The sequence below is a fragment of the Triturus cristatus genome, chromosome 3_2 (genome assembly GCF_964204655.1).
Source record: "Triturus cristatus chromosome 3_2, aTriCri1.1, whole genome shotgun sequence".
Taxonomy (NCBI): domain Eukaryota; kingdom Metazoa; phylum Chordata; class Amphibia; order Caudata; family Salamandridae; genus Triturus; species Triturus cristatus.
This window is the reverse complement of record NC_140584.1, coordinates 680,414,752-680,428,050: the sequence shown is the minus strand read 5'-3', so window position 1 is coordinate 680,428,050 and position 13,299 is coordinate 680,414,752. Positions and strand designations below refer to the sequence as shown.

Sequence of the window (13,299 nt, the reverse complement as noted above, 5' to 3'; positions counted from 1 at the left end):
TTGTATTGTACAAAACTCTGGAGCAAAGGGTCACTGTATAGCAATAGGGGGTTGGAAGATGATTTAATATCACATACATCATTTGGGGTTTTACATCCCCATGTTTTACATCATACAATCACGTTACATGTAGTTACACTTCTGGATATGGCGGATTAAGTGTTTTGCCTAGGTTCATGTTATTCAGTTTTTCCCACTATTAGCTCAGCGGCAGGGAAATTGTGAAATGCCTTTGCATGAAACACCTTATCTAGCAAATTTCTGTGGCTTGTCTTTGAAACCCTTGGTTCTGTTAATCTAGCTTTGCGTTGGCTCTCCTACTACTATGTTTAGTTTAATTCTTGGGACAAATCGGTGATGGATTCAGAGCTGGTACAACCATTACTTCAAGGCATTCTTCAGGTCTGTATCAAAAAGGAGCACAAACGAGAAGCTTGCATCTGCTGATGCAGTTTTCACTTAACAATTTATTAACAATATTGCCCTATAGTGTTTGACCAAAATTGGATCTCTAGCAAGCATAGCATGGGACGCGCAATGTTGCTGGCTCATCAATTAGAATAAAGCAGCGTTAGACACAATTGAGTACAGTGACAAATTGCCAAACAACTATACTTGCAGCTCTTAAGATGACTGTTCCCTTTAATGAGTTGAGTCAACCAAGTTATCAATGTACTGATCTAAGGGAGGAACTTCAGAGCAACAGAGGTTTTCTTGAAGATCACAGAAGATTTCCAATGAACTTGTCTATAACCTTCAGCTAAACTCCTTACCTCCTTCAACTGTTTACCCATGACATGTGTATTGCTTTTAAGTAAAAGCTAATTTCCTAGCCAGTTCTTGTCCTTCTAATGTTTGTTATACAAAGAAGCATTAAATATGCATTCTTTTTCATCTTAATTTCATATTCCCATTTGTTGGTATGCTGACCTTCTTAAACCCTAATTTGTTGAGAAGCTTAACTATTGCATAAGTGTAGATATTCATATCGATTGGCCATATGTACGAAGGCATTTTGCATTTCTTGACTGTACAAATTGCTATTACAGGCCATTGGGAAACATGAAATGCCATTTTGCTATGTACCAAAGGCATTTACGGTGGTGCAAAATGCGATTTCTATCTAGTAGAAATCAAAGTTTGGAAATCGCTAAATAGGAAATCCCACATAGGGATTTCCAGATAGCAATCTCTAACACTATGTACAAAGGATTTCCTAATTACAAATAGTTGCAAAATGGCCATTTAGGAAATGCAATTATCATCAATGTGGATCTGATTGTAACCAGATGCAAACTAAAAGTAAATCACAAAAAATACTTATGTCTCATTTACAATGGTGGCGCTGTATGTCTTGGCGAGGAGGATGAGGATTTTGGCTGGCAGGCAGAGAAGAAGGCAGAGACCAGCGAGGATATTTAGGACGAGGGTCATCCTTTTATACAGATTTAAAAGGAGATATTTGCTTAGTATAGTCTCAGTAGTGAGGTAATTTTGGAATTAATTGCTGAGTTACAACGTCAGCTACAGACCCCAACAGTCAGAAGCAATGCTGTCCCGCTACATGTGCAGGTATAGTATTGTCTACACCTTTTGGCTTCAGGCAGTCACCAAGGAATCATACCAGTGGCAGGAGGAGTGTCACAAAGTGCATTTTCTAGGTATTGTCACAGATTTCTGGACATCATGGTTAGTAGAGTAAACAAACACATTTCTTTGCCAAATACGGCCCAATATTTGCAACAGACCAAATTAATGTTTTACAGGGTAGCACACTTTCCCAATAGGGTGACCAAGCGTCCGTAAATTTCACGGACCGTCTGTAATTTGAATCTCACGTCAGTTGTCCGTGATGATCAATTTTATGGATGCGTTTTGTCCGTAACTTTAGGCATTGCAGGGAACAGCACTGTTTCCCTGCATGAAGCCTCAACTACTTGATGGGGCCGCCTAGCACTCCTACTAAGAGAACCAGAGCAGCCCCATCCTGCCCCTTGTCATTCTGTAAGTGGCTGATGAATGCCACATACAGAATGACAGTGGGCTAGTGTTGGCTGCAAAGCATATGGTGGGCCTCCCCCAGCCTCCGTCTAGGACAGGGCCTTCTGTCGGATGGAAGACAGTAAAACAAGTCAAAAAGAAGGGGCTAGAGTTCTTTCACAGTCTCATCATTTTAGAACTGATGTACTTATAATATTATATTCAACGAAGCCATGGTTGCTGCGTTTTTATTTTATGCAACTAACAACCATTGACAAAGCCAATAGTTCTCGCTTGTAGGTGTAACGTTACTTGTTGTGTTATATATCTGAATACAGTGATGGAGGCAAAATACCAGTCGGGAGGCACACTATACTAAGTACAGATTTTTAGCTTCAGTGTTTTAAGACATGCCTTTAATTACATTGAACGCCCCCTTTGTAGAGACAACGCCCTCCCCCACCCCCCAGTTTTTTTTATTCCACTTAAAGCCCTGGAAAAAACACAATGTCACAGTCACCACACGGCCTGGCACTGTGCATCATGCATGACTTCAACTTTTTCAGATTGCCAATGTGCAGGGGCATAGTGAACCTTACCCCCACCCCACCCCTTGCTTTAGGAACTACAGCAAGAGTGAAATTCTTGATGGGCCTCTTCTGTCTGCAACTCTGCAGACAAGGGCTCAGCTCATAATTAATATTAAAAGGTGGGCGAGTGAGTAAGTGAAGGGATGGATGGATGGATGGATGGATGGATGGATGGATGGCTGGATGGATTAGTGAAAGGGTGAATGGATGGATAATGAGAGAACTGATAAATGGATGCATGAGTTAGTGGAAGGATGGATGAGAGAAAAGGAAAATAGATAGATGGATGTATGGGTGTAATGGTAGATGGATGGGTAAAAGGGTGGATGGATAAGTGAAAGGATGGATGGATGAGTGAAAGGGTGGATAATGAACGGGTGGATGGATGAGTGAAATGATGGATGGATTGATGAATTGATAAGTGAAAGGTTGAATGGATGGACGGATGAATGAAAGGGTGGATGTAAGGATGGATGAGTGTGTGATAGGTAGGGTAGATGGACAAAAGGATGGATAGATGAGTGAAGGAGTAAAAGGGTGGATGAGTGATAGGGTCAATGGATGGATACATGAGTAGGTGGATGATGGATGGATGGATGGATGGATGGAAGGAATGAAGGATGGCTAAGTGAAAGGGTCGATGAAGAGAGAAAGGGAGGATGGATAGATGACGGAAAGGGTGAATGGGTGGAAGGATGAGTAACTGGGTGGATGGATGAGTAAGGGAAAAGATGGCTGGATGGGTGAAAGGGTAAATGGTTGATTGAAAGAGTGGATGGATGAGTGTACGGATGGATAGGGTGAAAGGATGGATGGATGGATGGATGGATGAGTGAAAGGTGGATAGAGGGATGGATGAGTGGAGGGATGGATGGAAGGATACATGATGGATAGGTTTGCAAATGGTTGAATATGCCAGGATATGGATGGGCTTACTTATAAACAATTCCGCGCCCTCCTCTGATGTGTCTGAAAAACGTACCTTTTGTCCTAAAGTTTTTTCCTGAATTTTGACCTTCTGACCTTTGTCTTGAATCTTTACACTTACCGTCCTGAATTTGCACCCATGCCAGTTGGTCACCCTATTTCCCAATGTAATTTGCAGTGTTGATGGCACACAAATTGCCATATACCCCCTGTGCAAATGAATTCCTATACAGACTATGAAAAGCACCCATTCTCACAATGTACAGGTAGTATGTGATGCCTCATGCATCATAACTGCCGTTTGGGCAGATTCCCAGCCAGCACCCATGACTCCTTTTTGTTCGGCCACATTGGAATACATAATTGACTGTCTCAGGGTGAATTTGACTGGCTTATTACTTGGTCAGAGAATTACTGGCTCAATGCATACAGTGGCCAGAACTGTTTGTGTAATGTGATCTAATGGTTTATCCTTTTCATACTCTTTGAAGATAGAGGGCATATGCCTGGCGTCCTTGACTACTGACACCATACTTGACAAGAACCAGAAGTGAAGGCAGTACAACAGGTCACATAAGACACCACAGTCCATCATTGAATGGACCTTTGGCATACTGAAGTAGAGGTTCTGCTGCCTCCACAAAACTAGCGGAGAACTACTTTACAGACTTGAGACCACTTAATTTGGATGGGCGTGGAATAAGCGGTCAGTTTTCACTGCCCTTCACCACCAGCAAAACCCTGGCGGTAAGGGGTGGTGAAAACTGCTAAATTCTTATCTCATCATGGGAGAAGCTAGGTGTGATTTTCACATTTGGTGGGTGGATTAGTCTCGACCTTGCAGATATTGAGTCCTCCTCCAGGCAAATGGAGGTTACTCCGTCTAACAACAAAATAAATTGAGGGCTTGGACTAGTCATGTATTGTGGCTTGGTCAAAAGCAAGCTATTCATCAACAAGCTATTGTATGTATGCTCTGGATGAATCACAAATACTGATGGAGATTAATCAATGAGAGGAAGTGGAGTAGATGGTGCCACAGTAGGTAACTTCCAGCAACTACAGCTTGGATTTTGGGTGATCCAGCGCACACAACAATTCGGGGAAAAAGTGAGGACACAACTGTCCTCCTGAGTCACAGACCCGCCGTCACACTAACTCATTCACACATACATTAATTGGTGGAGCCCATAACACCAACAGACGCACATTTCTCTTTTCTCAGGTCTGCACACAGGAGGGGGAATGATGCACTGGACATGTGGGTGGGAGTACCTTATAACCTGTAGGGTAAGAAAAGTTATCTTACTTCTTATACATTAACATTCGCCACCTATAGATTCCTAATCCTAAACATCAAGACACCCCACCCACTTGGTCGATAGGACCAAATAGTTGGATTGGTTGATGGTGATTTAGAACCAGCTAAAACACATTTAAGACTCAGAATCCTCTATTCTCTTTCCGAAAGAACCACAAACTCATAATTCTGTTAATCAATATTTGTTTATCTATTTATCTATTTACCTATTTACCTATTCTGGCTATCTGGGGTTTTCTCTAATTCATTGGCTCAGCATAACCGAATTTTGTCGTTAAATTGTCCAAGGATCAGGCCAGATCTCAGAGTCCGAAAGTCCTTTGCTCAGCACGTTACAGTCCCAAAGATCATCAAAGGACTAGAAACCGTGCCAGCATCTGTCATCGAAAAGGTCTCGAATAGCGTAGCGATCATCTCCCTCTCATCTTAACCCCTCCCTATCCTACTACTCTTTTATAATAAATTTCGGGATAACATGAAACATTTTTGGGCGGAGAGAGTCTGTGATTGGTCAGGGGAAAAACGTCCGATTTGTAGAGTCCAGGTTCATATGGATTTTGCTGATCTATTTCCGGTTGTGACCAAATCTCGATTGTTGCAATATTTCGACTTCTAGTTTAATGAGATCATTGTTCATTTATACCACTTTCAATCATCTGGGGTCGTTGGCAGTCCACCAATAACCTATCCTTGACAGGAACGTCGTGTACAGAGGTCCTTAGGAAGTTCACGGGGCCATCCAATTTTGCGCAGTTGCCTTCGCGCTTCATGAGACGGTGGCCACTTCTGAACTTGGTCTCTGCCGCCATGTTTTCGACAGGCCGAAATGTCAACTTAAGCGAAACAAACACAAAAAAATAATTAATTCAAAGAAATGATGCTTCTAATGTTATACCCTCACTAATCCCTTTTTGTATTAGTATTTTCCTAGCCTATAGCGGTATTTAAAGCAATATATTCACCTTTACGGTCCTCCACGAATTTGCAAACGTCACAAAAGCAACATAAAGCATGCGATATCTAATTATCACATATACTACTGTTAATATGCGTACGTATTTCAGTTACTAAAGTTATTTTGCCATGCAAATAGCAAGTTCCCACGTGTAGGTAGGTTGGTTAATATTAATATATCACAGCACACAATTAGTATTATAATGAGTAGGTTATTCAATTAATACTTTCATGCAGAAATAAGGAGGTATACAACATTTTGCACTACCTGCTCCATCAGGGGCAACTGGCAACAGCTCCAATGTGAATCCTATCATAATGCTTGGTAAGACAATGCATGCACCATGCTTTGCCCAGGTTCTCCACATTATAGTGACACACTTTGTCAGCTACTGCATGTCTGTCAAGAAATCTCTTGCATGGTTTCGGAAATGCTTTACCCATATTACAGGGGCAATATGATTTACCACATCAAAAACTACAGCTGTCAAATAGGATCACCTGTTTTCGACATTGCACATGCATAGCCACCTGTATCTGTGATGCCATGCACTGTAACAGTTGTCAAACCCGGGCTATGGAGAAGACCTTCATAACACTGCCTAATGTAAGCTGATGAGCAATACATACAGTGCTCTTTGCAAGTAGAAATATGGCTCTTAGACAGAATGCTGTGCCAAATAGGCCCCAGGTATGAGGTGGCTGGATATATGTGTAGGGATACCATATCACCAGCAATAACAGTTTCTGGCCAGTATCCTTACACATAAGTCCATCTATTATGATTAGTTCCCCCCAGAATGGGAAATAACATGTGGGCCCAGCATTACCAGATCCAAATCCAGCTGTGGTGTCCCTATTTTGAGGAAAAATACACTTTGATTTACCACATAGTGGTAAATTGGAGTCTGGGTAAGTCAGTGAGGGCTGAAAGAAAAGCCGCGGCGGTGTGCTGGCACAAGGAAACATTCCGTGCTCCTTTGTGCCATGGGAACTTTTGGTTGGGTGACGGGTGAAGGTATGGCTGCATCTTCAACCCAAACCTAAAGAAAACTGGCTTTTCCTAATTTGCGATTTCCTATTTGATATTGCGAATCTGTAGAAATCACCATTAGAGGAATACACTGTTTCATACATATCATTTTGCGATTCCCTAATCGCGATTTCTGCAGATTCGCTAGTTGGAAATCGCAAAGCCAAACGTTCGTACATATGGCCCAATGTGTATGATGCTTTGTTTGAATCCAGGGTACTAGCCCCATAGGTGTTTTCAGCAAAAACAATTTAATTGTGTTGTAAATCTAATTTCGTTTTGAAAGTGAACTGCACATATGTCACAATAAACAGCATTAAATATCTAATCGGGAAAGACCAGGAGAGACATCATTGCACCATGTGTGTTCCCAGAAGTGGTTTCTTAGTGAAACTATGGTGTTTTTTTATTATTATTATTGGGGAAAAAAGGAAAATAGAATCCAGAGGAAGTTGAGTGACTTTACTCCAGGAATCTTAAAGCCTAGAAATCTTGAACCTTTTAGTGAACACTTTCATGGCTTGTCACAGCATATGAAACTCCGATAACATATCAGCTATTACATGAATCATAACGTATTACATGCATTTAGGTTACATGTATTTAGTTTTTTACTTACCATCCATACGATATTAGTTTTGTTCAAACCATGTTTATAATTTTCAGTTTGTATTATGCACTAAGAGCCTTACTTTATCTTATCACTTAACGCTTGCTATGCACAACTTTACTTATGATGTTGTTTACTCATTGATGACACAAAATTAAAAACTGGCATTCATCATATCCTACAGTTTATGTTTCAAGAACTGGTTGTGATCTTTGCCAATGAAGTTTAACCAGGATTAGCTGCACTAATGTCTGGTGTAGTAACTTTAAGCATGGCTGGAGGTGAACTGAATCAGCAGACTGTTCTTTCTAGTAAATTCCACTCCAGTTCATACTGTACGACTACATTCAGAAGTGTAGACAATATAAGGTTTGTATTTTACTGTAATCATGTTTATTATTATTTATGCTATTTGAATGCATGTTGTGGTGAATGCTAAACCCAATTCAAACATAGAAGTTATGAATAGTAATTTAAACGATGAGTATGCTTTGTGTTTGCCAACGATATTTGTTTGACATGACCCAGTTGTTTATAAGGGCTGGTCTTTTCCTTCCAAAAGGCTTGTGGAAATGCTGAATGTCTTCAAATCACTTGCCAGGTTGGGAGGCTTGAGAGAGGAAAGAGTGCAATCCTATTTGTAAGATCCCGACTTTGGACAGAGACATTCATGAAAGTGAGTGCATAAACTTTTACAGCTTTTTCTCTATTTTCTTCAAAAATATCAGTTTGTGTGCTACTAATACTCATCTTGTGTTTTTCTTGTCAAAAACAGACTGAAAACCAGAATCATTCTTTCTCTCTCACATCGTCTGCCTCTTTCCATGTGATAGAATTCCCTTACACAAACCTTCAGATTGCAGATATTCAGAATTCTACAGTGGTAAGTGAAGACACAGATGTTAATATATGGCAGCAATTCTTTAACCCCTGGGTTCCATAACAACCTTTTTATCATGATTATCTCCATGTATACCCTTTTCCAGTTGGCATTAATAACACCACTCCGTCGCCTGCACAAGAAACTTCTGCAGAGAAACACACCATGATGTAGACTTGACTGCCAATGTTATAAAAACAACCTATCTATACCTCTGCACCAGACCTTCACACGGCCTACAGTTTCATTACTGAAGGGACTGAGAAGAGAACAACCAATTTAAACACTTAACCACAGTGTATTCTGATGGGGGGGAACTTCTCTCCCCATGTCTATGACCTCTTAAAAAAAAAAGGCCCTGAATTGACATCATTGGTAAGAAAGACTGGCTGGGTGATGGTCCCTTCTTAGGCAACCATTTAGAAATGGCAAACAGCCTTTACAATGCGGTCCGAACCATGCAAGTTGTTACAATGACTTGACTTAGGGAAAGTTTTGTTGGACTGATGTTGGACTTCAAGTCTAACACTTTCCATACTAATGCGCAGACTGGAGTTGGAATCGTAAATTAAACTATTCCAAACTCCAGCGCTTTCCCTACGGCAAGTCGTTGCAACAACTTGCATGGTAAGGAAACTCATTGTAAAGACGCATTTATGGGTGGCAAATGCATGTGTGGTTCCAATATAATGGCTTTAGAAATGGAACAAAGAAAAAGGGTGGACTCAAAATTGGGACAATAACCCTGTTTTCATGAAAAGAATAAGGTACCCAACCGACACCTATATCATTAACTGTCTTTATCAATGTGCACTTTAATTTTGACCTGGACCACAGATAAGGGGTGATAATTGACTACTTGGCATTGGTTGCCTGTGGCGTTCAATATCCTGTACACCACAGTCAGTGGTATCTTCTGGGCATCTGTTCTTTGCAATTAGCTGATTCTGAATTGATGCCAGTATCCTGAAGGAAAAGGCAGGCCGAGTAACAGTGAGCACTTATTACACTGTCTCAAAGTCCAGGTGAGAGACTACTACTGGATACAGCAAGGGAATTCTTTTGAGAATAGAAAATTATAAAATCATAGAAAAAGTAGAAAAATAAATTGTAACCGGAGGGCTACTTTCAGAACGTGTGTGTAGTCTGAACAAATACATCATCTTTTTTGGATCCTAATTACATGTTTTATCTCTGATGTATAAGCAACATAAGGTAACCGTGTGATACAGAGCGGTGTTACTGCAAATATTCTGGAGTGATGTTTTTTAACAAAATGCCACCATTTATGCATCTACTCAGGGTATCACGCCAAAATATATAACCATTGTTTCGTCCAAAATGGCAAGAAGTTCAGGGAAATGCCGCAGAGGATGAATAAGAAGATGCTAGTGAGAGGGTTTGAAGAAGGGTACTTTTCGCATAACAAATGCAAATAGACAGTTTTCAGAAGAAATGTTAGAGAATCCAAGAAAATGAAAGAGACTTGTTGTATACTTTTTTGTTTATCTCAATATTTTCTTTTCCTTCTACTAGGTTGTTACCAACGTTCTGTGGGTTAATCCGACAACAAATTTGCCTGTGCCTGTGTGGGTCATAATTCTAGCCGTTCTTGCAGGCTTGTTGTTGTTATCCCTTCTGGTTTTTGTAATGTACAAGGTAAGGAGTGCTACTTGATTCATTGGTTCCCCAATTTTGAGTAATCTAAAGAAAACATTGCTACCATAGTTCTAATTTGGAAAGTAACAAGGTGTAAAGCATGTATAACAAACTAAGCAGCCTCATATAAATGTGGTCCCATTTAGCATCGTACCAAATGATATTTAATTGACATTTTAAGTAATTTTTTTTCATGAAACCTAAATGCAAAGCATTCATACTATTTTCTATACAGTTGACCCCCCCTCTTTCTGCTATGCTCACGCACAACCCAACAGAAACAGTGCTTCAAGGACAATTAAGCCAAATCAGATTATGCCCACTTGCACGAAAGGGAGAATTGAAGGGAGGCGGATGAACTGTGTTTTAAGCATGTTATAAGAGTACTAGACGAACAAGGCACTCAAGGACAGACAAATGTGCTTTAGGTTATAGACACCGAATTGCTACTAGTTTTGGTGTAATCTATAGGATCCACCCAGTCAAAAATGAGAGCTCCAGCAATGTAAACCTTTTTCACATGTATTGAGGTGGTGTTTGCCTCTGACGAATATGCAATGGCAACTTTAATTAGAGCAATTAAAAAAGACTAGCACATCATCATGAAGAATACAGTGTACATTATTTGGCCCAAGAGAATGTTTTCACGTGCCTCGGAATAGACAAAGGGGTATGGATAAATAAAGCATTCTGGTGTCGCTAACCTAGAGTGAAGTGCAATATGCAATCTGACCCCCTCTGTATGCAACACTGTGTGCTGTGCGCCAACCTCAACACAGATGTGCTTGAAAGATGCATAGAAATTTAAGGTTATTTCAGACACTCTTTGCAGGGCTAGAGAGGATGGATGGTTTTGATCACCTGCGAAACAATCATTGGGTGCACAATCCATCTCCCTCTTGCTGACCACAAGTCTTATTAGCATGCATGGGGCCAGCAGAAGCTCCATCCTGAGACTTGTGCTTGTTAATGCGCACTGGCCTATGGCTTTGGGCAACAATGACATATGGTACTGAAACTCTACTTTGCTTTGATAAGAGAAGGGATATATCCCCATCAATAATTACAATTAAATATACAGCGGACATCAACTTTGATTGACGGGCTAATGGGCAATCAAAGAAGAGACAATTGGGATATATCCAATTATTCTGGAAGAGGACCTCTTCCAAAGAATCGGATATAGCAACAATGTTTCTTCTCTGCAGTACAGTTTAGTGTGATTATTGTTTTTGGGAGGATATAATGTGGTAATTTCCCTCTCTCTGCCTCCTGATCATGAAATTACATATTCCCATCAGCCAGTACCCTTCAGACTTACGCTTTCAATGTTCAGCCCGAAACACATACCAGTGATCACATCAAAAAGTAACAAATTGCATGAAGTAAAAATTCTAGAGGTTATTGATATTCAGTATTTTGATATGCACAAAGGTGCACAAATGTATTTGGTTCCAATAATATCGCTTCTCTTTTTATCTCCCATTTCTCTACTTTAGTTTTTCTTTATACTCCTATATTTTTTATGTATCTTTATATTTTCTAGGCTAGCCTTTCATTTGAAAAATACAGTAGCGCATTTCTTTGTACCTTAATAATATGTTTACAGTCCTATGTTATTAGATTTGTCTTGCCTTTTTTTGGTTTGCCATGATTGTTATGTTTATTGTATTGTTATGTTTATTTTATTTCAAAAAAATACAAACACTTTAAATCAACAAAACTCTGGCCATTCATAGGGTGTAAATAACTGTCAACAGGTTAATTAATATCTTGGCTGTTAAGCTTCTGTTTTACCAAATTTTTATTTGCCACAAACTGAATACAGAAACACTAGACCTTTTCTACATGCTAAATGGTACTTTCTTATTTTAGTTTGGCTTCTTCAAACGTGTGAGACCACCACAGGAAGAACAGGAAAGGGAGCAGCTTCAGCCGCATGAAAATGGTGAAGGAACAACAGATGCTTGAAGAACATTTAAGAGTCTACTAATGACACTGCCTTCCTTCGTTTGGAAATATTTCATTTTTTTTTAATATGAGCGGCTGACGCTTATGAACAGCACTATTGATTGGTACTAGGGGATAACTATTCCAACATTTTCTGATCAATCGACCGTATTTTTTTATAGAACAGTCGTTTTTTTTAACTTATGTATCTATACTGATATGGTGTATAGCACAAAAGATCCTATGCAATTTAGTTTATATAATTAATTTGTTTTACGAAATGATGTTGATGCTAACGGGTTTCACCCTATAAAAACTATAGCCATTAACTTGGCAAACTGTGTTAAAGACCGTAATTGATATAACTATTGGGATTCTGAGCCGCAAGCAATATGCTGTTTTTCAGGATAGGATTCTCATTTTGTTGATAAACACTGCTGCAGCCTTCCTTTTGTACTTTTAGTAAATGCTGTGGCTATTTTTGATCTGTGGATTATTTTCTATTTTGCAATTGCTTTGTTTTGTATTGTATGAATTCCAGTAGTAAATTACTGTTTGCATCTTCCATTCGCTAACTTTAGATACACCAACGTTTAATATTTGCGGGACTGGTTTAATTGTGGAAGTATGTTTCATAAAAATTTAAAAACATCACCAAAAATATTTCCTTACAGGCTTAGAAAAAAAATGACAATCCGACTATACCTGCGCAAAAACCACTATCTAATATTAATTAACATTATTGCTTTATTCACATTTTTTTTAATGAAATCTGAAGCACTTTTATCTCGCTTTCCGTTCTCCGTTCTTAGCATATGCTTTGGCTATTAATGCGAGGGTAGGTGAACATGCCTGCTGTTCTATAATTGATGCTGGACACCATTTTTAAAATGATGAACCAGTTAATTTGCGCATCCCAACCTATGGGCATATATACTTGTGATATAAGCTCATGGCGATGACAACTACTGTATTGATATTGGACCTTATTAATCGCTGTAGGTTTTTAGCCCATTGTTTTGTTGTGGTGTTTTGCACAACACCACCTACGTTATTTAAGCAACAAGTGCACTGAGCTATTGTGATGGTTTAACATGAACTATAAAAAAAATTAACTGAAAATCTTTTTGTCTACTTTTCCCCTTTTCTACATGAGTATGACTTGTCGAAAACCGAAATTAATGCGTTTTATTTTAGGAGACAAACATTGAACAGTTAACATCAATCTGCTAGCATTTGACATTTTCTATCTGCTGTGCAGAGCCACAATGCTCTTTCCTCTCTCCACTGGTATTAATCCAGCTTCCATCTCTGATCACTTATGTTAATGTTGCTGGCTAATTTTGGCCTGAGGCTAATGAGCAAGAGTAATTTAGTACCACATACGTTTTTCCA

The 13,299-nt window shown here is 39.5% G+C and overlaps 1 protein-coding gene across 1 annotated transcript in view; it reads left to right on the top strand.

The window, feature by feature from the left end:
• The window catches only part of ITGAV (integrin subunit alpha V), a 382,159-nt gene extending 369,133 nt beyond the window's left edge, over positions 1-13,026 (top strand). The window contains exons 27-30 of the mRNA XM_085648702.1: positions 7,978-8,091; positions 8,191-8,298; positions 9,832-9,954; positions 11,830-13,026. Coding sequence (XP_085504828.1) covers positions 7,978-8,091; positions 8,191-8,298; positions 9,832-9,954; positions 11,830-11,925 — 441 coding nt within the window. The 3' untranslated portion in view covers positions 11,926-13,026. The remainder of the gene's footprint in view (positions 1-7,977; positions 8,092-8,190; positions 8,299-9,831; positions 9,955-11,829) is intronic.
• Positions 13,027-13,299: the final 273 nt, after the last annotated feature.